Source organism: Ixodes scapularis, unplaced genomic scaffold, assembly GCF_016920785.2.
Source record: "Ixodes scapularis isolate PalLabHiFi unplaced genomic scaffold, ASM1692078v2 PGA_scaffold1__304_contigs__length_218370807, whole genome shotgun sequence".
NCBI classification, from domain to species: domain Eukaryota; kingdom Metazoa; phylum Arthropoda; class Arachnida; order Ixodida; family Ixodidae; genus Ixodes; species Ixodes scapularis.
Genome location: NW_024609846.1, coordinates 141,861,657 through 141,888,758, shown reverse-complemented (window position 1 = coordinate 141,888,758; position 27,102 = coordinate 141,861,657). Strand labels below are relative to the sequence as shown.

Sequence of the window (27,102 nt, the reverse complement as noted above, 5' to 3'; positions counted from 1 at the left end):
AGGCGATGGTGCCGGTGTGGGAAAAGGACGAACCATCGCGGGGATCATCTACGAAAACTACCTACTAGGACGGAAGAGGGCTATCTGGTGGGTCCCTCTTTCCCCCATTTTTCTCCCACTCTCTCTCTCGAGGCTGCTGAAATGTTTTTTTGACGTCTCGTCTAACTTGGATTAAATTCTCGCACCTGCTAAAACTTCGTGGCGAAGCCAAATTTTGCGAAATTTCAGGTTCAACGAACAAAATGTAATTCCCCTTAAAGTATGAGGTCACATTTTGGAAAAAAAGAAAATTTAGCAGCAGGAGGCAAACTGTAAATAAGTAGTCTATCTTTAAAACGCACATTGTTAGCAGTGAGAGAGTGCAGGCGAGCTGGTAATCAATCGTCATCTTGTAAACCCTGAGATTTTGTTGTTTGTTGTTTTGTTGTTTTGTTGTGTTCGTCCGTTTTTTTATCGTTCCCCATCTCAGGGTTTACAAGATGGCACATTGTTTTAACCTATTTACAGTGTTAAAACATAAGGAATGATGTTTGATTATTTTGAAGAAATGACTTAAATATGCATCTAACGTCAGCAGTCATAAATTCAGTTTAATAAATTGTTTTGGCAGTTGCGTAGGTAAACCTTTGAGCCGTGCAATGATGCAGGTTTGATATGACGTATTGAATTATCAGTGTGTAAGGTTCAAATAACCAAAAACGGTGCTTTTCTGGTGGGGATGCTTTGTGGCAAAACGCAGTAATATCGTCAGTTTTACATAATTTCATTTATTCTGGTTCGCTGCAAGAAGCAAAAGTGCAGGCGAGCTGGTTAGGAGTCATCCTAATCTGAACCCCGAGATACGGAGGAAATAAAATAACAGGCTCGTCTGTTATTTTATTTATTTCCTCAGTGTCTCGGTGTTTAGAGTATGATGGACCCTTTGAAAGTTTGGTCGAGACAATGGCACGCACTTGTGCCGCGGATGTGCTATTACTTGTGCGACACGAAAACTTGGATCATTGTAGGAGGCACGGTGGTTTTCTCTTGTTTCTCCCATCAGGGTGAGCGTGTCCAACGATCTCAAGTATGACTCCGAGAGGGACCTCAGGGACATCGGTGCTGGAAAACTTGAGGTCCATTCTTTAAACAAGGTGGGTCTGGTTTCACGCATTGCCGTGTGATACATTTGCGATGACGGTTGTCATATTTAAAGCATGGAAGGCTTTATGATGGAAGCTTCTACTCCGAGAACTTTGTCTGTCCGCTAGCGTTATATGAATATTCAATATTCCTAATACTGTTGAGGCCGGTTATAACGAAATGGCAACTACAGCGACATGATCACGATTTCCCATTCCCGTTTGCACTTTTTCAATACATTTGCGTCTGTTTTTAGCAAAGGAAATTGAGCGGCTCCCGCGGATATAGGAAAAAAAAATTTAGTGATAATTACAAAAAAAAAAAAAATTTCGGAAACATTATTAAGTCTCAGACCACCTCACTTAGCTGCCGCAACCAAGAAGCGCAAGCGCAAACTCGGTGTCGTGCGCGCTTCTTTGTTTGCTTCGTGATCGATGAGGTCGCTCTTGCGCTAAAGCCTACTTCGCTCAAGCGCCGATTTGGCAAATTAACGCCACTCAACGGTGGAGAGTCCCAGCACCTTCACGGAAGAGCCGATGGCAATCTCCTTGAATCAAAAGCTTGCGATCTTCGACGGAGTGCGCTAAACGTAATGAATGCCATCCTCCGCGGGGCCGTCGCAGCTGTCGACACGGTCTGTACATAGCAGGATCTTTTTTCAATCGAGCTTCTCGCAGTTGGCGAGAAGCAACTCCGATTTAGCAGAGGACGCGTGCAGGGAAGCCTTGACCGCTTTCTGCAGGCTCGATAAACGTGCCCGTGACAACCCGTGTTATCTTTTTTTACAACGGAGCTGTTAAGGGCCAGTTTCCCCAGTATTGTGTCCGTCAGCAAACAAATGATGACACGAAACTCTGGACAGCTACCGCCATCTATGAGCAATGGCGGAAACCAGACAACTGGCTTGTTGGTTGTCTGGTTGCCGCCGTCGCTTACAGATGGCGGCGCATAGTACAGCTCTACTGCTCTTTCTTCTTCACGAGAATGGAAAGGCTAAAAGTTTTTTTTGTAAGCATGTTTTGAAAATGTTTTTTTGTGGGCAACATTGGGCATTTTCTGCACTACTTCACATTGAACGAGTGAAAGTAGTTACAAACTGGGAGAGGCACAGGTGCATTTTGAATTTCGTGAAGTAGAGAAAGGTGTTACAGGATTTGCAACATTTGTGCCCGTTTTTCTTTTCAGTCTTAAAAAAAGAAAAAAAGTTAAACCTTAATTGGGACACACATGTAAAAAAAATTAATTTTACGGAAAAAACTTTTTTTTTATAGCAATATTGACAGCGCAAGACGCGATTTAGTTGGTAGTCACCTCCTTTCCACTTGTTTTCTCGGCGTTTCAGGCGCGTGGGGGAGCTGGATTGGCTTAGTGCTCATGTTGAGGTGGAAAGAGGAATTACCATCTTGTTGAGTGAACAATCCTTCTGTGACGTCATGGACTTTGCGCGCAGAATTTGAAATAAATCTCTCGCTGTCAATATTGCTCTAAAACTGTTTTATTTTTTGCATAAAATTTATTTTTTAACACGCATGTCCCATCCAGATTGTTTAAAAAAAATGGTTCCTTCCTTTTCGGGGGCTTTTTAAAAGGAAGCTGACAACCACCAAAAAAATTTTTATTTTTTGCCAGGCAATTTAATATAGTGTCAGAACACTACCCTATCTATATTTTGCTGCAGAGTCATGTATCATTTTAGTAAAGCCAAAAATACCAACTGCTTTGAAACCGAAACATGAGCATGGAGACTCGTGGCCAACTAGCGGACTGAGGAGGAGGGGGAAATGTGGAGGAGGAAGGAGTTACCGGAAGTCACGTGGCTACTGTTTTTGTTTTTTTTTCTCCGCTCCTTTGCTTCACCGGCATGCGAGGCAGATGGCGACGTTGCGTACACTGTTTGTTGTGCGATGGTTTCACACTTACCGTATAAACTGGAATATAGGTCGATCCGGAATATAGGGCGACCCCCTAATTTACAAGTTGTAAAAAGGGAAAAGAAGTTTTTATGGAGAGAAAATGCAACCCTACCTTGGTAACAAAATTGGTCAAGTATACAGAAGGACGAGAAAACACGGCACATTTATTTAATTGTTTCGCACGCAATAAAACGGGAAGTGCACGAGCGTTACTACTCAGATTTTCAGACCCTTCGTCCGACGACGAGTTCACTAATGCAATTCAAAGGGGCGATGCCGTCCCTTTGAATTGCGCCCTCGAGAGCCCGGAGTCGCGAGCGACCTCGACAGCTTTCGTACGGATGCACTCCGACGTCGCAGGCAGCGATCTGGCGCGCAGATCTCGAATACAATTTGCCACCTTTGTTTCCAATTTGGGTTCACCGCAGTCCTTCCATGAAATGAAGTTTTTTCCGCCTTGCTGCACGCCGCCAGTTTTTGTCTCTGGCCTCACCAGTAACGTATGCTCTTCTCCCATACGCCAAACTCTCACTGTGCTGCAAGATTCCCGTGAATCTCTGCATAGGCGATTGCCTTCTTCTTGTAGGCTACCGTGACCTGTCTTCTACCTCCACTCATTATCACTCCGGGAACGGCAACGGTAGATGTAAGAAACCAAGGAGCACAAGTGAAAGTGAATCGTGACCACCATCGTGACAAGTGGACGAGTGCTAGGTGATTGCAAAGAAAAACAAGATGGCGGCTTCAGCCACCCAGTGTTGCGAGATTATTTTTGTCTTTCCGCTAATGACCGTTATGACCGTTGCTTGACTAGCCTCCTCTTTTTGTCTTTCCGCTAATGACCGTTGCGCCTTGTAGGACTTTAGAGGTAAAGGTCAGTGCCAAATGTTTTGTGCAACCCTTTGTGTCTCCTTTCTTCCTCCGTGCAGTTCAAGTACGCGAAGATATCCTCGAAGGTGAATGGCAGTGTGAAGAAGGGCGTCATATTCTCCACGTACTCGTCTCTGATTGGGGAGAGTCAGAGCGGCGGCAAGTACAAGACCCGGCTCAAGCAGCTGCTGCACTGGTGCGGCGATGATTTTGACGGCGTCGTATCCTTCCTCACATTTGCATTTCTCTCTTGCTTCGTACGGGGGAGGAGAGGACGTTGCAGAGATTTGGTGTAGCTGTTTTACTGTACTCTCTGCAAACTAATTACCCGAAGAATAGAAGTGCTGAAAGTCTATGCTGGGCCCACATTGTCTCGCAGTGATATGGTAGAACCTCGTCGACGCATTCTCGATGAATACGTTTTCCCGGCTGTTCCCTGTCACGTTGGCCATTTTTCTTAAACAGATATACGGAGTGCAAGTTCGTCTGTTTTCCGCAGAGCCTGCGGTGATGTCAGAACTCCGAGCTCTGATTGGCTCTGATTGAAGGATTAGTGGGTATACCTCGGGGCAGCTTTGCTTCAAGGTCTATTCACTATCCTTTAATAAAAGCAAATCGGAGCTCGGCATTTTGATGTCGCTACAACCCCTGCAAAAGAAGCAGACAAACTTGCGTTTTGCATAGAGATCTACCCGTTATTCTCTGCTTGGCTACTTTCTGCTTCGAGGCTGCTGCGTCCGAAAGCTGCCGCCTGACACGGCTGGCGTGACACGTCAAACTGCCCGTTCGCTTTAGTGGCTGCCCCTTTCGTTTTGCTCCTTCTTCCCTCTTTTTCAATCTTTCGCTGCTTTGCCCCACCCTTCTTGCCTGCTCTTACCTAGACGGGCATGACCTTGCACTAGGCTTGGAACGGGTTGAGGCTTCTGCAGCGGCCTGTTCACCTTACTGCTCCTTTGTCGGACTCGGGCAAGCGCTTCTGCCGTGCTCATTTGCTTGGTTGTCTCGGCTGTACTAAAGTATGTGGATCGTGGGAAAGTAGCACCAAGATCCCCTAATGGTGGCCATTGGGGTTCATGAAATGAGCAAGTTCCCCTTGACCATTCCTGGTGAGCAGATCTGAATTCGCTGGTGGCGGGTAGCTTTCTGGAGGCGTTTCTTGTATATGAGATTTTGCTATCCATGCACCGGCAAAACAAATCTTTGTACCGCCACCACATGTGGTGTCGGTGTTTGGAAGCATTGAAAAAGCACTTCCTCGTCTTGAAATACACAAGAAGAACAGTGTGGAGGTGGGCACGACTAATAAGTTGATTGCATGCACAGTGCCAAGAGCGCTTTTTGGCGAGAAAAACCTTCAGTACAATGTAGCTCCATGGTGACCCTCGTGCAACTGGTTCAGAACGACCCTCACGAAGATTCGAATGGACCGAAATGGCGATTGCCGTGGCAACAGAGACTGATTAGCCAATCGCCTCCAGAGGTTTGGGTCTTCTGTAGGTTAGTATCTGCTTGTGCCTAGCTGGCAGGCAGCTAAGGGAGTGGCACTATTTTTCCAGAATTCAGTGACTTTGGCTGTATTACCATACTATGCCAAGAGATAGCCCACTTAAAGGGCAACTCCGCTTAATTTCAAAAATTTTGAGATAGTGGCCGATTTTGCTTTTTGAAGCACTCAAAAACAATCCCCAATCCTTTGTTTCATGAAAAATAAAATATTTTTCGTGTAATTTTACTCTAGCCATGATCACAAACCGAAACCGAAACGGTGGCAAAGGCGGACAACATTGTATATTCGGCATCACTAAGCATGTACACCCACGTGATATACAAGGGGAAGAAGAAGCTCCCCTCTTATCAGGATCCTCCCTTGTGCCTCCTGGATTAGCACAGGCGTCGCTATTCTCCTCCCAGAAGATTATAGAAGATTAACCTGTCACTCAAAATTCTTACAAAAGCAGCTTCCCTCTCCTCCTTTTACTTGGTGTTCAAAAGTATGCGATGTAACACAAGCCGCGCTCAACGAGGCAATCGGCTTATCAGTAGTATCAATAATCGAGCGCCGGGCCGGCCGAGCGCGTCACTCAAGTCTTTCACGGCGCTGGCGCCACCCGTGCTCTCCCAAAGAAAAAAAAAAAAAAATTAAAAAAAAAAAAAAAAAAGAAGCTGTACATGTTTGATGACGTCGCGGATGTGCCGGGAGAAGGAATTTGGAGGAAGCGGAAATGCAGCCGGGCAGTGTTGTCTGGCCCGCACGTCTCAACCAAAACCAGCGGATTCATGCTTGTCAAACTTTGACAGCGATTTTAATGAACTTCTAGGCGGAATTCCGTCGTAATATTTGCCATGGGGGTTTCGTAGATGATGATAAAGAGAACTGTATAGTTTTGCACTACTGGGAAAGAAGCGGAGTTGCCCTTTAATATCGAGAGTAAATGGGATGAAAATGAGGAGTGGGCTCCCTTTTGGTATATACAGTCGCCGACCGATCTTTCGGACTTGGCAGGGACCGAAAAAAACGTCCAAATACAGTCTAAGCTCGTTATAACAGACCTTGATTTTGACCAAGATTTCGGTCTGTTATAAGAGGAGTATGTTTTATGCAGATATGAAGTTGAGTCAATAGAACGTAGAGGAAAACACACCAAACTTCACAAATTGGTATGCTATATCCAAATGTCTGTTGTAACCAGGTCTGTTGTAATGAGCTTAGACTGTAATAGAGCAGTCCGAAGAGTCAGCAGATTAAAAAAACTTGCCTGGTTTTAAAAAGCTGTAAATAGTGCCTTGCTTCAGGTTAACGCCCGCGTGCCTTGTTTTAGGTTACGCCTCCATTTGCGTTCGGCAACTTTCCGTAAGCTTGAGAATCGCTGCCTTCTTTTCTCGTGTTATGGTCAAGTACTTTCTGCGCTTCTTAGCAACAGATCACGGTGGCGGAAGAACGGATGGGGCAATGACATCCAAGCCAGCGTAGTCCGAAAACACGATTCACCGAGACGAGATCAAGATGAGAAGCGCAAGTCCATGACTGCAATGATGAATGAACAAAGCAAAATGGAAACAACATTGATGATGATAATGATGCGCAGCTAGAGAAAGAAAAAAGCCGTACAGCGTCACCTAGCAGTAGGACTTAGCAGTATTTAAGTTGCGCTGCCAGACCAAGCCAATCCATGTGCAGTCAACATAAAATCCAAAATGGCCGCTTCTCGGTGGTGTTTCCCGGTGATCCCGCGCAACGATTGTCAGAAAAATTTAACTTTCGAACTTCAAGCTGTCCGAAACATTGGTCGTGATTATGCTCTATTTCTATCGGGTAGGTCACAGTTCCTCCTTTAGTCCGAAATATCGAACAAGTCTGAATTATCGGTGTCCGAAAAATCTGTCGGCGACTGTAATTGAGAAAAAGAACATTATATTTCTGTATTCTGCGACTTGCCAAACTTGTTCTCGCTTTAAAGGGCTACTCCACCGATTTTTTCATTGTCTCCGATTTGCTTGAAATTTTGCTAAACTAACCAACAAACATCGGGAAAATAGTATCCCAAATATTAGGTCAAAATATTGTTTTTTCGCGAAGTTATTGAATTTACAGTTTTGGTCCTCACCGTGTTTTTCAAGCTCGAAGTCTGTACTGGCAACAATGAAAAAGTGACGTCAGTGGAAGGCAGGGGTTCACTCTTTGGGCTGTAGATTTTGTTTTAAACTGATTCGAAGCAGTTTCATGGTGTCAAATGAATGCTTGGGAAGCTCGCTGCAGTACCCGCGCTCTAGCACGGAACAAATGATTGGCATATTCTATTTTTTGGCTGCTTGCTCGACTGGCAAGCCTGCCTGCCACTGACGTCACGGCCCTGAAAAGCGCGCGAATATTTGAATGTTGGTTTTTGCATCATTTTCATCTGCCGATTTCGCAATAACTATTATGAATTTCGCGATTCTAAATAGCATACCGGAGAGAGTAAAGGCCGGGGAGTCAGAAAATATAGTTAGTTGAGGTAGCTCAAAAAATCGGTGGAGTACCCCTTTAAGGGGTGATGAAACATGGAAAACTGTCTTTCCCATTTAGCAATGTTCGCTTATTTCCCGCCTGTGCTAACACCCCATATTGCACGGAGTTCGAGCTTATAAGTGCGCCGCATGTGGCGCGCACATAAAGCTTTGCCGCTTTGCGCCTGGTGCTAGGAGTGGCGACTGACGCAGGACAGTATCTGGGCTAGGTCGATGGGCTTGGAAATTTTGCTCACTCAACACCCGTGGAGGAGTGTGTCGATGTTCCGCATACGTGCACACCATTGCAGCACCGCTGCAGGAGCACGTAACTTCGTACTGCGCCGTGCGCGCTCATTCGAAGGAGACGTTGAGCAAAGCCACATACTCTCGCAAGTACCAGTTGGGATGGTGTGATGCAACAAAGCTAACACCGAGCGTAGACCCTGGAGCCGTTGCCTGCTCCTTGACTGGTGGCCCCAGATTGTATTTGACGAGTGCCACAAGGCGAAGAACCTGTGCCCCGTGGGCTCGTCCAAGCCCACCAAGACGGGGCTCACGGTGCTGGAGCTGCAGAACAAGCTGCCCAAGGCGCGGGTGGTGTACGCCAGCGCCACGGGGGCCTCGGAGCCCAAGAACATGGCCTACATGACGCGCCTGGGCATCTGGGGCGAGGGCACCCCCTTCCGGGAGTTCTCCGACTTCATCTCGGCCGTGGAGAAGCGCGGCGTCGGGGCCATGGAGCTCGTCGCTATGGACATGAAGGTTGGCATCTCGCACCTTTCCCCCTTTCTGCGGGTCTCTTCGAGCACTGGGCTTCTTTAGTCTTGTGCCGCATTGCAGAGGAAACCACATCTTTCTTTGTTTTTTTCCTTCTCTCATTACTCAAAATCTATAATGGTAAACCCGAGACTAGGAACAAATGACAGAACAACCATCACAGGGACTGCATATGGGTACGTCTTTGTGTGGCATTGTTTGTTTCTTTATTTGTTCCCAGTCTCTGGTTTAGCGTCACAAAGTTTGTTCACAGTCTCTCTTGTGTTTTTTTTCACTTTCAACTCAACCTCGTTTCTTCGTTCTCTGCCTCGCACTCACCCTCATTTTATACGCTCTCTTTTTTCTGAAAAGACAGCCGCGAATGGCTCACGATACCATCTCGCACCATTGTTTCGGTTTCCGAGTTCGTTTCGTTGTTCTCTTTCCTCGGTCCAGCTTCGGGGAATGTACATGGCTCGCCAGTTGAGCTTCTCCGGCGTCTCCTTCAAGATCGAGGAGATACCCCTGGTGAAGCCGTTCATCGCAATGTACAACGAGTCCGTGAAACTGGTGAGAAACCTCGCGACTCTCGTCCTCAAAGAACGGTCCGGGCTTTTGCGCTCGTTGCCTTCAGGTGGCGGAGGGTCGTAACTGGGATCGGCTGTAGCGGGAACAGTTAAGTCCCTTTTTAAGCAGTCCCCTCTCCGTGGTCTGTTTTTAGACCTTACACTACCATCTCAATAACGTCTGCGGTAAGGACAAAGGCATAGGTGCGTGAGTCTGGTTCGGGATGGTTTTGTTTGTGCAAGAACTCATGCATAGCGGGCACTTTTCGAAGCCACGTGCTCGTGCCCATTGTTTGCACCGCGGATGTTCTCAAACCCCAAGTTTCCTCGTACATCCTGCCGCTAACTGGAGTTCTCCCGTTTAAGCGAGACTTTAGCAGATCTAAACCATCTAGTAAGGCATAACCACGAGCGAAACACTCACTTTCGTGAGCTTTACCGTTTACAAAGGTCTAGTTTTCGTTACCCCTTAAATGCATCATTAACTAGACCGAAAGCGGTTCTTCGGCTATCGGTGGAGAGAGAGGCGGATTCCTCGAGGTCGACAAGTTTGCGAGCCTCTTTGTTGGATCATGTGTTGTTTGTAGGTGCGCGTGCTCATGCGTCCCATTTGTTCTTCGAGGCAAGCGCATCTGGGTTTTTTTTGGCTACGATGCCATCGGGCAGGCTTGCGCATGTGCTTGTGAATCGGCTCCATTCTCCCGAGACGACCTGACTCGACTCGTTGCAGTGGGTGGATGCGCGTGCCATGTTCCAAGAGGCGGCGGAGCTGATGGAGGGAGACTCCCGTATCAAGAAGACCATGTGGGGCCAGTTCTGGGCCTCTCACCAGCGGTTCTTCAAGTACCTCTGCATCGCTTCCAAGGTGCCCTTCGTCGTGTCCCTCGCCAGGGAGGCGGTCAAGAACGACAAGGTATTGCTCCTGCGCACAAGCACCGTGGTTGCCGGGCTGCGTACAGTTCGCGGGGACAAATTTAGGTCAAGGAGATTACGGAATGGGGCCGGTTCATGTACTCGCAACTCCTTAGAACCGAGTGCCCTCAAACCTCTTGGGACCTCTTATAACTGGCGCCATCTGTCGGGAAGCCGTGGAACTTTTGGCGATGTTATAAACAATCGTTTCTTGTTAGATCTCACATACATTTGATCTTTCAAATACTGCAAAACTTTCGCTCTAGTGAAATGCAGTTACAGGGTCGCATGGCAGCTTGTTTTCTCGTCGTAAGAGATCATGAGAACTCTGTTGTGAGCAAACGCGAGTGCGTGGACGGGTCTTAACGACGCAGACCCAACAGCGAGGAAAGTGAGAAAAACGACGGATGAAAGCATTTCCTCGGTCCCTGCATCGGTTTGCCCGTCTTAATATTTTAAGTTTTTCTTGGCTAGCTTGCACCTCGGAAAGGAGCATCTCCTAGAAACTGACGCCGTAGGTGCATAAAGACATAGTGTGATGCAGAAACAGCCGTGCACATGTTACACGACTTGCTTGAGTTGGACCAATTGCTGCGCGGCAGGTAGTGCTAGAATTTGTCGCCTATGTGAGAATAATTGTAAGTAGTGTTGTACTGTTTGGGGCATTGGCTTTGGCTATAGGGAGTATTCCCTGGCGGCCATATCTGTGTGTGTGGTTGCTGAGCGCGTGCTGAAGACGAGCTTCCACAGTTCTTTTGCAACGTGCATTCCAATCCATCAAGATTGCCGGTCTTAGCAGGCTATTAATGTAAGCTCGTTCTGAGCATGCGCCCTAAACATCGCCCTCAAATATGGCGTCCAGTGAATGCCCCCTATTCTCGCAGCGCCCCAATCGATGTTGGGCGACACGTCGGACTACGTTGTCTGGTCAGGTCGGACTACGTTGTCTGGTCAGGTCCACTTACAACAAACTCCTCTGCCACGCTAAGTGAATTTCTTGTAACGTCAGAATTGTCGACAAGCAACAAAACAAGCTGGAGATTCAACACGCACGCGCGTGGACTTTATTGCAGCAAGCTAGTAGTGGAGGTCAGCTTTAGTGGCGGCACAAAACCTGTTAATTGCACTCTCTGGGTTCGTGAAGTTATCAGTGTGGACGTTGCTCAGTCCCCCGTCAGACACCGGCAGCATTTGTGATGCCGGTGTTTCCTTCCTCGTTCGCGTAATAAATTAGGCAGTTTGCCGTCACTCGCACTATCGCTCCGCCACGAATGATTTCTGGGACCCTTTGTCGGTGGAGACCAGATCGTCCCCAGTCCTTACGTTCCCCTTTAGGCCGACATCGCCAGCTCGTGTCCACAGAAACGCGAGCAGTCTATTTGTTCAAAAAATAAGATACTGTTTGAAGAAGAAAAAAGTTAAAAAATACAGCAACATTTACAGCACCAGGCACTGGGGCTGCAAATGCACGAGTCTACCTCCTCTCCTCTTTTCGCGGTGCTCCTAGGAAGGTTTGCGGCAGCATGTGCGAACGGACACACCTCTGCTCCGGTTCCTTTGTGCCAATGGGGAGGCGTACGGGGCGGCTCCTATGCCGACATAACACCGACCTCGAAATAGGAGCCATTCTAGGAGCCACTTTTGGGCCAGTGTGCACTAGCAGACAAAACTACCGCAAACTACAAATGCCTCTTACGAGGTGAATACTGCATTAGTATCGGCACTAGAAGAGGGTTTTGCGAGTGTTCGTTTTAAGCGGGGCCGTCATAAGTGGACTCGACCATACAGTTTTCAGAAGTCTGTAAAGGCCGGTTAACGTTGTTACGGGCAGGACAGGTGGCACAATCGGTCTCGGAAAGAGGAGGTTTGTACGGTGTAATCATTGCGCATTCTAATCTTTCTAGCTCGTACATACTTGACCGGAGCGTGCGCCAAGCCCCAATTTTTTTGCATCTGCCTTTTCCTTTGCTCCGCCCCAGTGCGTCGTGATTGGCCTGCAGTCAACGGGGGAAGCGAGGACACTGGAGCAGCTGGAGGAGCAGGGAGGAGAGCTCTCAGACTTCGTGTCGACAGCCAAGTGGGTGCCCCCTTCCAAAAGGAGGGGCTTTTTTGGGTCCTCAGACAAGGGTAGCTTTGCATTACTGATGCAAGTGGACTCTCCAACTTCCTCTGTGCTTACATTCCTGCAATGTCTAGAAGCCTGGTAACCAAGCTACAGCCCCTGCCGTGGCTACGATATCGCACCTTTTCAAATAATGAACATAAATTAGGGGCGCACGAATATTCGAGACTTGGAACAATTTGTGAATAGTTTTTGCCATTCGATACGATTCGCAGCACACTTTTACTGCTCAAAGTGTGAGTTTTTCAGGTATTCGAAAATTATGAATGACATCTTCGGGACTTCGGCTTCTCATGGGAAGTTTCGCTGCTTCGCACCAGCATTTTGGCGTCGGGCTTCTCCGCTTTTCGCCGGCGCACTGGGAAAAGCGGCTAACGCGTTGGAGGATCCAGGTTGGATCTATTTTAAAAGAAAACCACCGCCTATATTTAGAAAAGTAAGGTAGTCATTGCTGTGGATGCCACGTTACATTGTTTCATCGATTTTATCGTGAACTTTTTTTTTATTGGTGCTTTGTGACATGTTTTTCACGTAATGAAGCCATTTCTTTCAATAGGTGTGGTCACTAGAAAAAGTTTCTAGCCTCGATTTCGTAAAAGTATCCACAAACTAAAATGTTGATAACTGAAAAACATCACAAATTCAATTTGCAGTCAGATTGAACGTTCGTATTTGATTTGCATCAAGGAAATTAGACATTTGCACACCTCTAATATAAGTGGCACATGTGTGCTCTAATCTTCTAATCTCAGTGCAGGAAAGTCGGCAAAATCCGAAATTCCTTTCGTCACGCCGAAATGGTTTGTCGTCGGTGCAGGGGCGTCCTACAGACGCTGATCGAGAAACACTTCCCGGCGCCCAACCGCAAGAAGACTTTGAAACTCTTGGGGTTGGACGGCATCGTAGAGGAGCCAAACCCCTCGCCGCCCCCGTCTTCGTCGACGGGGGGACACAAGCGCAAGAGTGGTGCGTACTCCGGACACCCCCTCCTCTCCCCTTCCCCCCTCTCTCTCTCTCTCGTGCCAATGCATCCTAGATAAGAGTGCCCCAGTGCTGGATTTTCTAAGTTGCCTCCCGTAAACGACGTAGAAAATGGAGCCCTACGGCTCTGTTGAGGTGGGACGAGTGTTTCAAAAGCGACACTGTTAGAGTGGATTTTATAACTTTCTAACCAAAGTAAGACACAATTTAATAGAAATGTTGTCAAGAAATGGTAGATCTGTACGTAACATAATAATGATAAGCTGAAATGCAATTTTATTTGTGTTTTTTTGCAGTTTTGCCTTTTTAGAAGAATTACTTGTTGCGAAGTTCTCAACTTTGGTCGGCAAAGAGATTCCGTATTGCGTGGCTGGTACTAGAACTGAGAACTTTTGTAAGTATGTTACTACAGTTGAACCCGGATATATCGAATTCAAAGGGGATGGTGAAATAGTTCGTTACATCAATAATTTGATATAAAAAAAATATGTTAAATTAAGCTCGAGTTGAAATTTCCTGGCGTCTCTGCTAATACCGTAGGTCGCAATGCGACAAACGGGAGCTTACCAAATAGAGCACCCAAGAGCCGCTGAATACAGTAGAGCGTATTTGGCGGAGACCGCAAACACCGCTGCGCTTACACGCCCACCTGGCCTGGACCTCCACACAGCATAAGCGACAAACATAAAAATAATAATAATAAAAAAAATGAAAGAAAAACGGAAAAGCTAGACGCATAAAGAAAAACAGAAAAAAAGTTAAGCAAGCAGCAGATAAAAAAAAAACTCACTCAATTCAAACAGCAAACAAAAGAAAAAAGAAAAAAAGGGCAAAGCAATAAAAAGAAAAAGGTAAACAAAGATAAGGCGTTAGAAGTGCGATTGGCAGAACCATTCTTGTCAACACACTTGAGTTGCCAAGCCATTTTTTTTTGTGTGCTCATTTTGGGGCTAGGGAGTCGCGCAGCATCAGCAGTGTTCGGGGAGAGGGCGCAGGCTACCGTACCCACAGTAGGCACTCCCTGCTCTTCCTACACAGGCGCACGTGCCCTTCCTCTTGCTTTTGCCATCCTCCACTTTTTTCTGTTTTTTTTTTTTTTTTTTTTTTTTTTGCGGTTCATCTTTTTTTTTTACAACTGTTTTCTTGCTGCGTCTCTTACTGCATGTATGCCTTAATGAGGAGACCTTGGTTGTGCCTTCTTTCTCTTCTTTCATATTAACATTTCATGTGGTATTTTCTGGACACACTCCGGTAACCGTGGTGTTACTGTAATTTTGTAATGGCTAAACGAGACGTTGACATTAACAGCTGGCTTGTGCGCGTTATGGAGTTCCTCAACTGCACCGTTTATGCGAGTGACTTGGTGGAAATGGAGACCCCATTTATGGTCGCTGGTAATTGCTTTGATTTTGTTTGAGTCGTGGAAATCCCGAGGTAGATCAAAGGCCAGCTCTTGGCGTTCAGAGTAGTGCTCTTGGGTGCCCCCTTTTTCTTTCCACAGGGAGTTTTCCTCCCTATCCATTGCAAAACTGCTGGAAAATATGCCGGAAATATATCTGTTTTTGGGAATCGTATAATTTCTCCCCATTTTGTGGCAAGTTAAAATACTTGTATGTGCATTTCAGGTCAGTTGTCTGTTACATTATAAAAACATGCATTTTTAAAATGCAAAAACCAGCCCTATTTTTTTTACGAAACTTCTTTATATGCAAATCTTGCCTTTTTTTTCCCTGGAAGCAACAACGAGTATAGATGACTTAATGAGATTTTATGCTAGTGGTAGAAGTGGTGACGTGCCTGGCGACAACATCCGAGGCGACTAACTTTCGAAGGTCGGCGCTCTCTGTGGAATCGGAGCTGGAGGAAGCCAGCTCGGTGGGACTTGTGGAAAACATTGCGTGGCGATTGAAGAAAGCCGACTTCATAATCTAAACCCCGCGACAAGGAGAAACCTCAATTCCTCCTTGTCTCGGAGCTCAGATTTGGACGTTTCCCAACCAGCTTGTCGGCATACTTTCGCTCCTCGCAAAGCCGACTTGCTCGCACCTCGGTCCCGACAATTGAGTCCAGCCGCGTTGGTCGGGAATTCCGATCTGGAAAGATGTCGCCGTGTGCGCCGAGCGTCCCCCCTGAGGGTTGGTCCGGGGTTCCGGGTGGCTGCGCAGCTCGCCAGGCTCGGCAGGGGGTGAAGCGCTACAGGGAAGCGTCATCGGGGGACGACAGCGAGGCAGAGGTGAAGAGCGAGCCTGAGAGCGACTTTGAGCCGTCTGTGTCCAGTTCCGCAGCCGAGGACTCCGAGGGAAGCTCGGCCGTTGAATCGGACGCAGAGGACGACTTCAACCCGTTCGGCGACGACTCGGACAGTGACGGTGGGTCCTTTTGGGGGGGCGGTCACGTCCCCGGCTTGGCGACGCGCATTCTTAACGGGGCAGCGAACTAGAACACAAAGAAAAGCACAGCAATGCAGATGCTTTGTCGCGGAAGCCGTCGTGAGGCCGGCGGGGTTCGCCACGCCGGCCTCACGACGACCTCCGTGACGTGATGATGTCGGCGCCGGAGCGCCGTGTGCGATAGGAAGACGTGGCACACTGCCTGTTGAAATGCACTGCGTGTAGGAATGCTTTTGCCTTCCTACACGTAAGCAGTCTTAAGTGTCTGCCAAATTTCTTTTTTTTTTTTCTCAAGTATGAGAAATTTGAATTGCAATATTGCGCTAAACCTTTTAAAATTTAATTCAATGGCATGTGTTGTAATTGGGCACTAAAGAAATGTCGCCATCCCTTTAGTGGCAACAAGAATGTCAGCACTCCCGTTTCGGTCTGAGGCTAGTTTAGTTTGACTAGTCTTTGTCTGTTAATTCCTCGTCTCGCCGTCGGGGCACAATAAGGGGAAGCAGTTTTTCGAAGGCTGCAGTTGCATTACTTATTCTTTGAACAAGACGTAGGCTCTTTCCTACTTTACCTGTGCCCTAGCTGTTTCGTTTTTCTCAAATTGTTTTAAATTTAATGCGTTATAGTTGTAGTCAAGGCATCTCCGAGCTGCCACCTGATTGCATTGCTAGTGACAAAAGGGAACAGGCTAGGTCACACATTTGCAGTTGAGTGTGACCGGCTGTTATCCAACCACTGGCGATTGCTTAACACAAAGACTTCTGACCTGTGCATATATATTCGTAAATTTTTTTTTTTTTATATGATTCTTTCGTTGTGGGTTTGAAATAAGTCTGGCAATGTTGCGAGCCACAGACCCCACGTTGTGACGCATTTGACGGCACTCGATCGGCAGACGCAGTCGATCAAACGCAAACGTGTTTAGGTTGCAGCCGGCTTGGCGGACGTGCGCTGACCCGTCTCTCTGCGCAGACCCCTGGGCCAGTCGTAAGAGCAAATCCAAGGGCAAGAGCAAGAAGCCCAAGGCGAAGAAGAATCGGAAGCACGAGAAGGCCCTAGGGAACGGCACCGCTCCGCAGCCCCAGCGGGCGGCCCCGACGGTGGACTCTGAGAAGAAGGCGGCGGCCATGAAGCAGGATCTGCTGGACCGGCTGGAGCGCCTGGGGGACAAGCTGCCCCCCAACACCCTGGACCAGCTCATCGACGAGCTGGGCGGGCCGGACAACGTGGCCGAGGTGATGCTCCCCTCGGCACCCGCTCCGTCTGTCCTCGGGGCTTCCTAAGTAGCGGCTAGGGTCTCTAAACGTTTTTCTTTATAAAGGCGAAAGTATAAGCTGTCTTGTGGAACGAACCGGCGCTATCACCTTTCGAAGACGTGCCAAACGGCACCTGAATTCCCCTGTCCCATGGAGCGAAGCCTATAGTCTGTAGCGGCGAATTGATGGATAACTTCGCATTGGCTGGCACGCGTCATAGTTTCAAGGAACACTATCCCACAGAGAAGCCCCTTCCATGGCGCAGCGGCCCGGTAAGAGGGGGAGGGTGGCCGGGCTCTGCGGAGCATTCGGCTGCAGACTGCGCAGAGCCTTTCCGGGCAGTCTTTGCAGAGGTTGTCCGGGCGGGCTTACGTGCTGCACAGCTTGTAGGAATACGCTACGTATACGAATGCTTTCGCATTCCTACACGTTAGCAGTCTTAGGTGTCCTGTAAATTTTTATCGGCAAACGTTGTTTTTTTTTTTTTTCAATATATATTGGCACACAGATATGTCTTTTAATGATGACTTCATATCTGCGATTGAATTTGAAAAATCTCATATAGAGCAAAAAATATGACAAAATATCAAGTTTTAAAAATATCACCCTTTCCCCTGGCCTCGATTCCTGCCATCCTTTTTTTTCGGAGTACACAGTCCCGCATGACTGACAATGTCGGCACCCGTCTGCGCGCATATCTAGTCGTTTTGGACGATTATTTTTCGAGCATGCATTGTATGGGGCACAAAAAGGCGGAGGAAGCCTATGCAACGGCACAATACCAATGCGTTTGTAGCTCGCACACAACTTCTCGGACGGTGCTCGTCGCTCGCAAAAGGTTGGTTATGCTACGGGCTCCGTTTCGAGCGGGTGCGGGATGCCCGGACGAGGAGCGTCCTCCGACGTTGCCCGCTCATCCCACCCCCCAGATGACGGGCAGAAAAGGGCGGGTGGTGAGCACGGACAACGGCACCATCCAGTACGAGTCGAGGTCAGAGGTGGACGTGCCCCTGGAGACCCTGAACCTGACGGAGAAGCAGAGGTTCATGGACGGGGAGAAGGTGAGGGGGACGCTTGTGATTCAAGTGCTTTGCCGACTGAGCTGTCCAGGGTCAGAGCATGCAAGAGCAAAGTCGTTTGCGGGGTTGCATGCTTTGCGGCCTTTCCTGGCATGCTGCCCCATCTTGCGGCGTGTGTCAGAAATGAGAGCAAACTTTTGTCAAGCGCTTCCGTTCGGATGCCCTTTTCTTCTTCCCTGGAAGGCCTATCACATATTCTGTGCTTGCCAATCTTTCTCAGCATAATCAATCTTTTCTTTTTTTGTTCTAGCTTTATGTAGCATGATTGTTTGACATTGTGCACTGTATAATATGAAGTTGGCAAGCACTCAAACACTTTCGACTCGTTGCAACGAAACGAACGCAGCTAACCTATAGTCTGCATTCTTTCTCCGCTTTTCTGTCACTCGTTTTATTTCGGGAGCACAGGTGTGGGTGCTCATGACTAGCCGCCTTCTGCTCACGTCTTTAGCCCCCTAATGGGACCCGGCTTAACGTCTGCTTTTGCGTTCCCGGGCCGCTTCCAGCACATTGCCATCATCTCGGAGGCGGCGAGTTCGGGCATCTCGCTGCAGTCCGACCGCCGGGCGAAGAACCAGGCCCGTAGGGTCCACATCACTCTCGAGCTGCCCTGGAGCGCCGATCGAGCGGTGCAACAGTTCGGTACGTTCGTGACAGAGAGTGTGTTGCATCGGACGGGCGTGTGGAAGTCTAGCCCGGTAGAAATTGCCTTTATCACGCAGAATTGCGTTATAATGAGTTCTTTCTTAGACTTCGTGCTGGTCCGCGGCGTGCGCTACACATTGTGCGATGTGACAATGTCAACGGCGCTGTTGGGTCGACAGTGTTGGCCGGCAGGTCTCGGTGTATCGTGATGTCGCAGTGTGCGACCACATCGCTTGGCCACATCCTGCAAAGTCGTGTAATTACTGTAAACCCTCGTTAACTAGGAAGTCGTAAGAACTAGAAACAAAATTCCAGGTAAAGATAGGCGAGGTACCAGATTTTCATTGCAGTGATCCCTCGTTGTGCCCTTCCAACAATTGCGCCAATTGACTTGACACTCACACAATGCGAGCAGCACAGTGGGGAGAACAAAACAGGACAAAACGACCCCAACAAAATGATCAACAAGCAACACATAATAAGCAAAGCCAAAAAAATTAATGAAACAAAAAAAACTAAAGAATTTGCAAAAAAAAAACAAATACTGAGAGGGGACGATAACTTGTGAGACAAACAGGAGCACTCAACCTAAGCCAAGAACCTTTATGCTGGCGCTCATGACAGATAACTTTTTTTTTTTCTTAAGCATTGTTACGTGATGTAAAACTTATTTGTGTTTTGAGGTCTTTTTGAGATGATCGATGACTAAATGCATTGTCCCTATGGGAGTTCATTTCGTGACTAGGAAATCTTTCGACTTAACTGAGACAGTAGAGTTCGAGTTAACGAGGGATTACTCAATAAAAAAAGACGTGAAAGCCCACGGTTTCCCATAAATCGTAATTCTTCACATGACTTCTTGAATGATAAATTGAAATACAGTGGCTAAAAATACAGCAATAACTGTTGAATATACTTTCCAGCTGCGTTTGTGGCAGATTTGTGTTGGGCAGGACACTCCAGCCCAATAAAAAGCTGCGGATATTGTTTTTAATGCGAAAGCATTAACTGGTCCTATGGAGCGAGCCGATGTCATCAGTCTGAAGCACGAAAACGGCACATTTAATCCTTCCTCCAAGTGAAGCCAGCTCCCAGCTATGAAACCTCGTGAAAAGCCTAGACAACTGCGCCTAGTTTCCCCGATTCCAAAGGAGCGGAGTAAAGCTGATGGATTTTCGGCTTTGGTTCCATTGGCTGGCGCGCGTTGACGAGGCTCCCAATGGTCGCTGCGCATCAGTTTCAACGGCCGCTCACCCCGTAGCACTGCGTGTCCATCAGCGTGCCATAAACACGGAGCGTCCAAGGTTAGCGCGTCCACAGGAGCGAGCGCGCTGACTGGCGATGAAAAGGGGAGAGGACAAGCGGCTTGCATGCTTTCGCATTCACAACTCATAAGAAGTGCTTAGGTGTAGCTCGAGCCTTTTCTACGGAAGTCTGGAGTATCAATAAAATTATCTGTTGGGGTAGTTGGTTACACATCAAGAAAATCAAAAAGCGCAGAGGAGAAGGACAAGTGGTAGACCTAGACAGGACAAGTATCTTTTACAATGGTTATAACCTGGATATGCTGTGTGGGTTCGAAAGAAAAAATTGAAGAGTGCTTTGTACAAGGCTTACTCGTGGCGTTTAAGCGTCATTTAATTGTGCTCGAACGGCTCGCAAACCTTGGCTTCTCCGTCTGCAAAGGTCGGACGCACCGGTCGAACCAGGTGAATGCCCCAGAGTACATCTTTCTCATCTCGGACTTGGCGGGCGAGCGAAGGTTCGCTTCCATCGTGGCCAAGCGTCTCGAGAGCCTGGTGAGTTGTTTCGGTTTGCACTTGCCCATTCTTTTTTTTTTTTCCTCACGCAGAAGGAATTTTAGGGCTAATTTTCAGGTCTGCAGCGTTGCAAAAAGTTGTTAGAAAAACAGGATAATAGAGCCAAGTCACGTGACCTAAGTTTAGAAGGATGTTTTCCCACTAAATTTAGTGGGAAAGCTTGACCGAAGTACTAGATTACGAATGTCTTTACGTCCAGGCAATTTTTCCCATTAAATTTAGGTCTCGCGATGACGCGTGCCGACGTGATGTCGGGTGATACCACAGCGTAACACCGTGACGTTACGGTGCCGCTTGACACTGCATCACGAAACACCATGACGTGCATCGTGACATCGCGTGGCGTGGCAAGATGTCAGATTGTGCAGTCATGTGATAGCAACTGCATGGCCCGTAATGCCACCAAGCCCAAAAGCCGGGAAGACAGGAGAAACAGAATCATACGATTGAAACAGGTGCATGCAATCACACCAGACATTCTGCATCAGTTGGATGTATGCAAAGTATTAGGGTAGGAACATTTTAAATGCAATGGCTTTCATTTGCAATCCCTACACACCTTCATGTCCGTCCTTCCGTTTGTCACAAAGAAAACAAATGTGCACGTGCGGGAGAGTGATTGGCAGATATCTTGAGGCGAAAGTTCAAAAGGCCGAAAATCCATCGAGTGGGTACCGTAGGTTTGTTCACACATGCAGACCCGAAGCACTCGAGCATAAACAAAGTGAACCACTTTTCCTCTTGGCGTGCAATGTCAATGTTAAAGTCGCCCATCACTATGGCAGACGAGTCATCGCCGAGCGTGACCCAGCCAAAGACGTCCATTATGAATGCCTCAATGCCTCTCTTGGGCATGGCGGGGGGGGGGGGGGGGGGGGGGACGACGACGACGACGACGACGACGACGACGTACACTACAATGACCACCGGACCATCGCCCGCCTTGACAAAAAGGCTGGAAAGGTTGCTGCCATGTACGAGCGTTGGTTGTCTGGTTTCCGCCGTCGCTCGTAGATGGCGATGGGTGTCCAGAGTTTTGTGTTGACATTTGTTTGGTACCAAACACGAAACTGCGGAAACTAGCCCTTAACAGCTCCGCTGTAAAACGGGATGGCTGATCTCTCAGAACTTTACAGTATATACTAATAGCAAGAGAGAAGCATTATAAGGGGCAACACTGCTTTTAGAGCTTTATTTAACTTGTAATTTAATTAAATGAAATTTACATAGCTTATTTATCATGGCAATCATACTACAAATATGAACTTGGTTTTGATGTAACCTAATTAGTTTTGTTAATATTGAAAATTTTATTTGCAAAGATTATGGGAAGATTAAGACAAATTTAAATACTGAAATAAAAGAATAAGCATATATCAGTAAACTAAATGGTATGTGGAATCCAATAAGGCATAAGTGAAAACTCTAGGGTGCTTTATAAACTTTTTAGTTGACGACGTCACGGGAACCATGCCGAAGATGACAGACGTTAAGAGAAACGGATGTCGTCATTGCCGACGTCCGTTTCTTGACGCTGGCAGCGATCGTGATTGGGAAGAGACGAGCAAAGCTAAACAAAACTAGCGAAACAGAGTGACGTAGCCGACTGAGTCGCCGAGTGCGGGCAGCGAGTGGTGCGGACGTGGGGATCGGTGACACCGCAGTGCCCTACGTGGAGCTTGAGATGCCAATGGCATGCACATGCGCGGTGCTGGTCAAGCGTTTGAGTCGCAGACGCCTGCTGTGCCACCGCCTTGCGCCGTTGTATTGCGGGAAAGTCTGCCGCAAGCTTCTGGAGTTAGATATGTTCATTATGAGCACAATCACGTTTGATATAAAAAGTTTAAAAAGCGTGAAAGTTTTATTTGAATTCAAAAGGTTTTGATATGGGAAATAATTCTATATGCCCTTGTTCGATATAATCAAGTTTGACTGTACTGCCTTTTACCACACAGCATACCTATCTGAAAAGCGCTGTTTTTGGCTATTTGGAAATTACAGACGGATAATTCGTCATATCATATGAATTCCGCTTCATTGCACGGTTCAAAGATTTAGCTACGTGACTGCCAAAGCATCTTTGTTTTTTTGTGGTGAATTTAATTGGAGTTAGTATGACTGCTGGCGTACAATGCATATTTAGGACATCTGTTCGACATAAAGGTGTTTAGACATTTTTTTTTTTTTTTTTTATGTTTCAACGTCGTAATTAGGTTAAAACAATGTGCTTTTTGAAACAGGCTGCTGATTTGCAGTTTGTGTCCTCTGCAAAAATATTTTTGCCAGAATGTGGCCTTATACATTAAGCTGTTTAGTGAAGAAAAAAAGAAAAGGTGTTTATGCACTACAATGCTTGGCAAAATGCTATCGCATTTCAATAATTTGTGCAATAATTTCAGCAGTTAAAAAAAAAAAAAAAATCCATTGCTTTTTTTTTTTTAAACTGAGTGTTCCCTGTTTGTCTCTACTCTTTCCTGTGTGATGCTCACAACGTTCCCCTTCCTCGGAGTGCCCATTCTCTGTGAGTAATGCCGCCCCGTTCCTTTGCCAGGGCGCCCTCACTCACGGTGACCGGAGAGCCGGCGAGTCCAGAGACCTGTCGAGGTTCAACATCGACAACAAGGTGACGCTCCTGCGGCCATTTTTATTCCTCGTCTTTCTGCTTTGTTGTGCGGCACGCTTTACAGTGTAGACAATCAATATCAGCCTAATGTGTCGCGCAAAAGCGGCGATTTTATGTGACTGTGGTTCCAAGACGCTAACCCCAGCTTGCACCGAAGCGAAGGAAACCTGCAGTCTGGTTGCCGTAGCAGGTTATCGCCGTACTATGCACTTGTAGTCTGACAGGTATGGTGCACTGTTGAAAGGTGACGCTTAAAGGTGTACTCCGCCGATTTTCGAGCTACCTCAACTAACTATATTTTCTGACTCCCAGGCCTTTACCCTTTCTGGAATGCTATTTAATATCGTGAAATTCATAATAGTTATTGCGAAATCGGCAAATGAAAATGATGCAAAAACAGACATTCAAATATACCCGCCCTTTTCAGGGCTGTGACGTCAGTGGAAGTTCAGCTTGCCAGTCGGGCGAGTAGTCTAAAAAATAGAATATGCCAATTATTTGTTCCGTGCTGGAGCGCGGGGACTGGAGCGAGCTTCCAAGGCATTCATTTGACACCATGAAACTGCTTCAAATCAGTTGGGAACAAATTCTACAGTCCAAAGAGTGAACCCCTGCACTTCCAATGATGTCACTTTTTCATTGTTGCCAGTAGAGACTTTCAGTTTGAAAAACACGGTGAGGACCGAAATTGTAAATTCAATAACTTTGTGAAAAAAAATTATTTTGACCTAATATTTGGGATACTATTTTGGCGATGTTGTTTGGCGAGTTTAGCAAAATTTAAAGCAAATCGGGGACCATGAAGAAATCGGCGGAGTACACCTTTAAAGGAGCACACGAGTCATCTTTACGTCCATGTACATGTGTATCTTTTCCTTTGTTTCAGTACGCATAACTCTAACCAACTCACTTAGTCCTTCGTGCAGCTAAGTAAAATCTCACTGATGGGTTTTTCAGGGGGCTGCAGTAAGATTATGATCTGGGAAAACGTTTGTTAACACTTACACGGGTTTACGTGCAAGACGGGAAAAAGCTCCCCCACACACTAAATCGTCTTCCCTGGCTCGCGGCCGTTTATCCAAACATGGGTGACTTTCCTTTCGACAGTTCTTTGGAATCGAGGGAGATCTACGAGGGTAGCCGAAAAATGTGCGCCTATGAGAGCGAGATGAGTTTTCGACCACGTCGAATTGATCCGGGCACCCTCCGGCGTCGGCCTGCTCCCGGCACGATGGTACAAGGCGGCGAAGGCAAACGGGCCGGTCTCAAAATCTCGAATCTCTTTGGAGCCTAGTTTGAAGTTGCGCCCGCCCGGACAAGAGGAGCGGTGCAGAGAGGCGATAAAAAAAATGCCAGCGACCTTCATTTTCAAAAATGCCTAGAATGCACAGGGTGCAGTATTGAGGAGCAATTGTTTAAATTTGTCGAGGAGGCATTAAACGTTGCGTGACATTTCAGCGTCGGGTTGTGGTGTCCCGCGAGACTGACATCGCGCGACATGGTCGCACAATGTCGTGAGGTCTGGTTGTGGTGTCGTGGAACGTCGCGTCGCACCACAACTCGACGCGCTACGACGAGCGAACCGGTTATGCCGACGCGTCCTGACATGGGGTGTGCGCAGATGGACGGGAGCGGGGGGTTCTGTCGTAAAGTGCTCCACGCTTTATAGGACGGATGGCGGAGCAGGGGGAAGAAGGTGACCGTGGCCGGGAGGCATTACGTCGGGTGGCAGTCTTTGGAAGCGAAGGTCGTAAAGGTGTACGTGTCATGAACGTGTCGACGAGGTTCTGCCGTAAACATTACAAGGTGTGAAGGAATGAAGCGGAGGGCTAAACTCCTAGACAAGCTTATGTACTACCAAAGATGTGCTTTTCGAGCCAAACGCTGCTATTTGAAAACTGACCTAGGGTTTAGTTACCGGGCTCTGGCCCCTCTGGCCGTGCTCACTGTTTCTTTCCTCTCATGACCAGTACGGTCGGGCAGCCCTGGAGACCATGATGAGGGGCCTGATGGAGATGGAGGTCCCGCCCCTGGTGCCCCCACCCGAAGACTGGGAGGGCGACTTCTTTGCCGGTCAGCCCCTCTTTCTGCGCCGTCTGCATTTGGGACGGCTACTGTATGGGCACCCTTGTTCCGTAGAAGCAAGCGTAGACACCTTGGTCCTACGTAAAAAGTCAGAATTCTGCAGCGTGCCTTTTCTTTGCTCAGTTTGCATGTATGTGTGTACGTCTGTTAAAAATTAAGCACCGCTTCGGTCTTGCCCGGCACGCTCGGGGATATAATGTGTACGATAGTCACGATGTCGCATGAGGTTGCGGTGTTCGGTGATCTGGCGTAGCGTGGACAGGATATTTTCCCGCTCAATTTGGAGCGACAAATATTTTTTGGGGACATTTAGATGGAGACCTACGCCCCTGCCTTAAATCTTAGCGTGAACACGGCGATTCAGAGGTCTAACACCCAATATGTTCGAACGGTGCGTAATTATTGATACAATTGGTGTAATACGAAGATGCATAGGAAGACGAGGAAATGAGGGTTCAATGTGTTGCGCCTTTCAACGGCGCTTGTCCCGTTCCCTTCCTTTAGACTGCAGGAAGGCCCTGGTCGGCGTGGGCCTGGTGAACGAAGATGAGTTCAACAAGATGCAGAACCTGGACAAAGGTACGGCCGAGTTGCCACTCCCTCGCAGACTGGAGGGGGTTCGCGTTGCTTCTCCAGTCTGTGGTCCTTCCTGTCTCGCTTGCCCTACAGCGCTTGCTTGCTCTATGCTTGCCCTATAGCGGTAGGGCACTCTTTGACTCGACGGTTCACGGAAGTTTTAGCAGTTAGGAGTGGGAATGCCACGATGATGGGAACACTCGCGTTGGCTCGTCCCTTTTATTGCGCAACGTTCCTTGGCTATGTGTTCGGCATTTCATGGAGCCCAGACAAAAGTGAAGCCCGGAGAAAAGCATGACCGCAAGGCTCGACACCAGGTGGGAGAGCAGGAGTGAGCTGCTCGATGCCGATTGGTTAACAGGCAGGTCACGTGACCGGAGTGGCAGGCGAGGAGCGAGATAGGTACTGAGGGAGAGGAGCTTGAGAGTATGGAAGGCTCCGGAAGATCGCCCAGTTTATCGGCCTGATTGGCATGGTAGTATCGCTTCATTCTAGGAACTATCGAGTGTACACATGGTACCGTAAAAGCCCGCATATAATACGAGGCTTTTTTTTTTCTTCAAATTTTGCCATGTCAAATTTGTGGCTCGTATCATACGCGGGTCCCGACAATTTTCAACTTCGGTGTGACGTAGTTTCGGTTTCGAAGCAATATGGCGTTCAAAACAGCTATCATCATCATTAAAATCACAATGTCCGAGGCGCCACCATCCGTCCACAGTCAAGCTAGGCAATGGCCGTCGGCGCAAAAACAAAACTCGGCCGCCTTCAAGAAAAGTTCTTTTAGTTGTGGAAGACATCGGCAACAGTGCTACCGGACGACAGTTCCTCGTAAATGAAGGCAGCATCAGTGAATGGAGATGACGAAAGCAAGCTCTGTTGGCGTGCAACGACACGAGAAGCTTAGGAGCCCAAAGAATGCCGTGCTCGCCGACGTCGAGGCAAGTCTCAGCGACTTTGTAAAAAGAGCAGCACGAACGGCACCTCGCCGTAAACACCGAGCTGCTGCAAGAGAAGGCGAGAGAACTTTAGCGAGCTGACATTGGGTTGCTCGCTTTATGCGCCACGCCGGGTTTTTACTGCGTCGGCACACGCTTGTTGCTCGCTCTTTCAGGAAGTGCGGGATTTCAAATGCGCTCGACGTCACTGAAGACTACCGAGAATACTGCCTTTGGGAGGAGGCGTCGGACAAGGAGTCTGGTGGAAGTGATGACGGTGATTAAGGTTCAATTACGACGCAAATAAGCGTTCTTCTCAAGACTTCCTGGGTTGTACTTTATGCGGAAAATTTTCGTGTTCCTTTAATTGTTTCGTATTGTATGCGGATAAAACATTTTTTTCTTTTTTCGCGGTCCTCAAATCATGCCTCGTATTATATGCGGGTTTTTGCGGTAAC

The 27,102-nt window shown here is 47.7% G+C and overlaps 1 protein-coding gene across 1 annotated transcript in view; it reads left to right on the top strand.

Annotated features, from left to right (window-relative positions):
* LOC8034723 (protein strawberry notch homolog 1) overlaps positions 1–27,102 on the top strand; it is a 56,015-nt gene that overhangs the window by 12,860 nt on the left and 16,053 nt on the right. The window contains exons 6-21 of the mRNA XM_029978077.3: positions 3–87; positions 1,043–1,133; positions 3,965–4,126; positions 8,376–8,657; positions 9,108–9,221; positions 9,948–10,130; positions 12,109–12,206; positions 13,069–13,217; positions 15,398–15,601; positions 16,595–16,857; positions 17,808–17,939; positions 18,464–18,599; positions 20,289–20,401; positions 22,974–23,045; positions 25,016–25,118; positions 25,635–25,709. Coding sequence (XP_029833937.1) covers positions 3–87; positions 1,043–1,133; positions 3,965–4,126; positions 8,376–8,657; positions 9,108–9,221; positions 9,948–10,130; positions 12,109–12,206; positions 13,069–13,217; positions 15,398–15,601; positions 16,595–16,857; positions 17,808–17,939; positions 18,464–18,599; positions 20,289–20,401; positions 22,974–23,045; positions 25,016–25,118; positions 25,635–25,709 — 2,262 coding nt within the window. The remainder of the gene's footprint in view (positions 1–2; positions 88–1,042; positions 1,134–3,964; positions 4,127–8,375; positions 8,658–9,107; positions 9,222–9,947; positions 10,131–12,108; positions 12,207–13,068; positions 13,218–15,397; positions 15,602–16,594; positions 16,858–17,807; positions 17,940–18,463; positions 18,600–20,288; positions 20,402–22,973; positions 23,046–25,015; positions 25,119–25,634; positions 25,710–27,102) is intronic.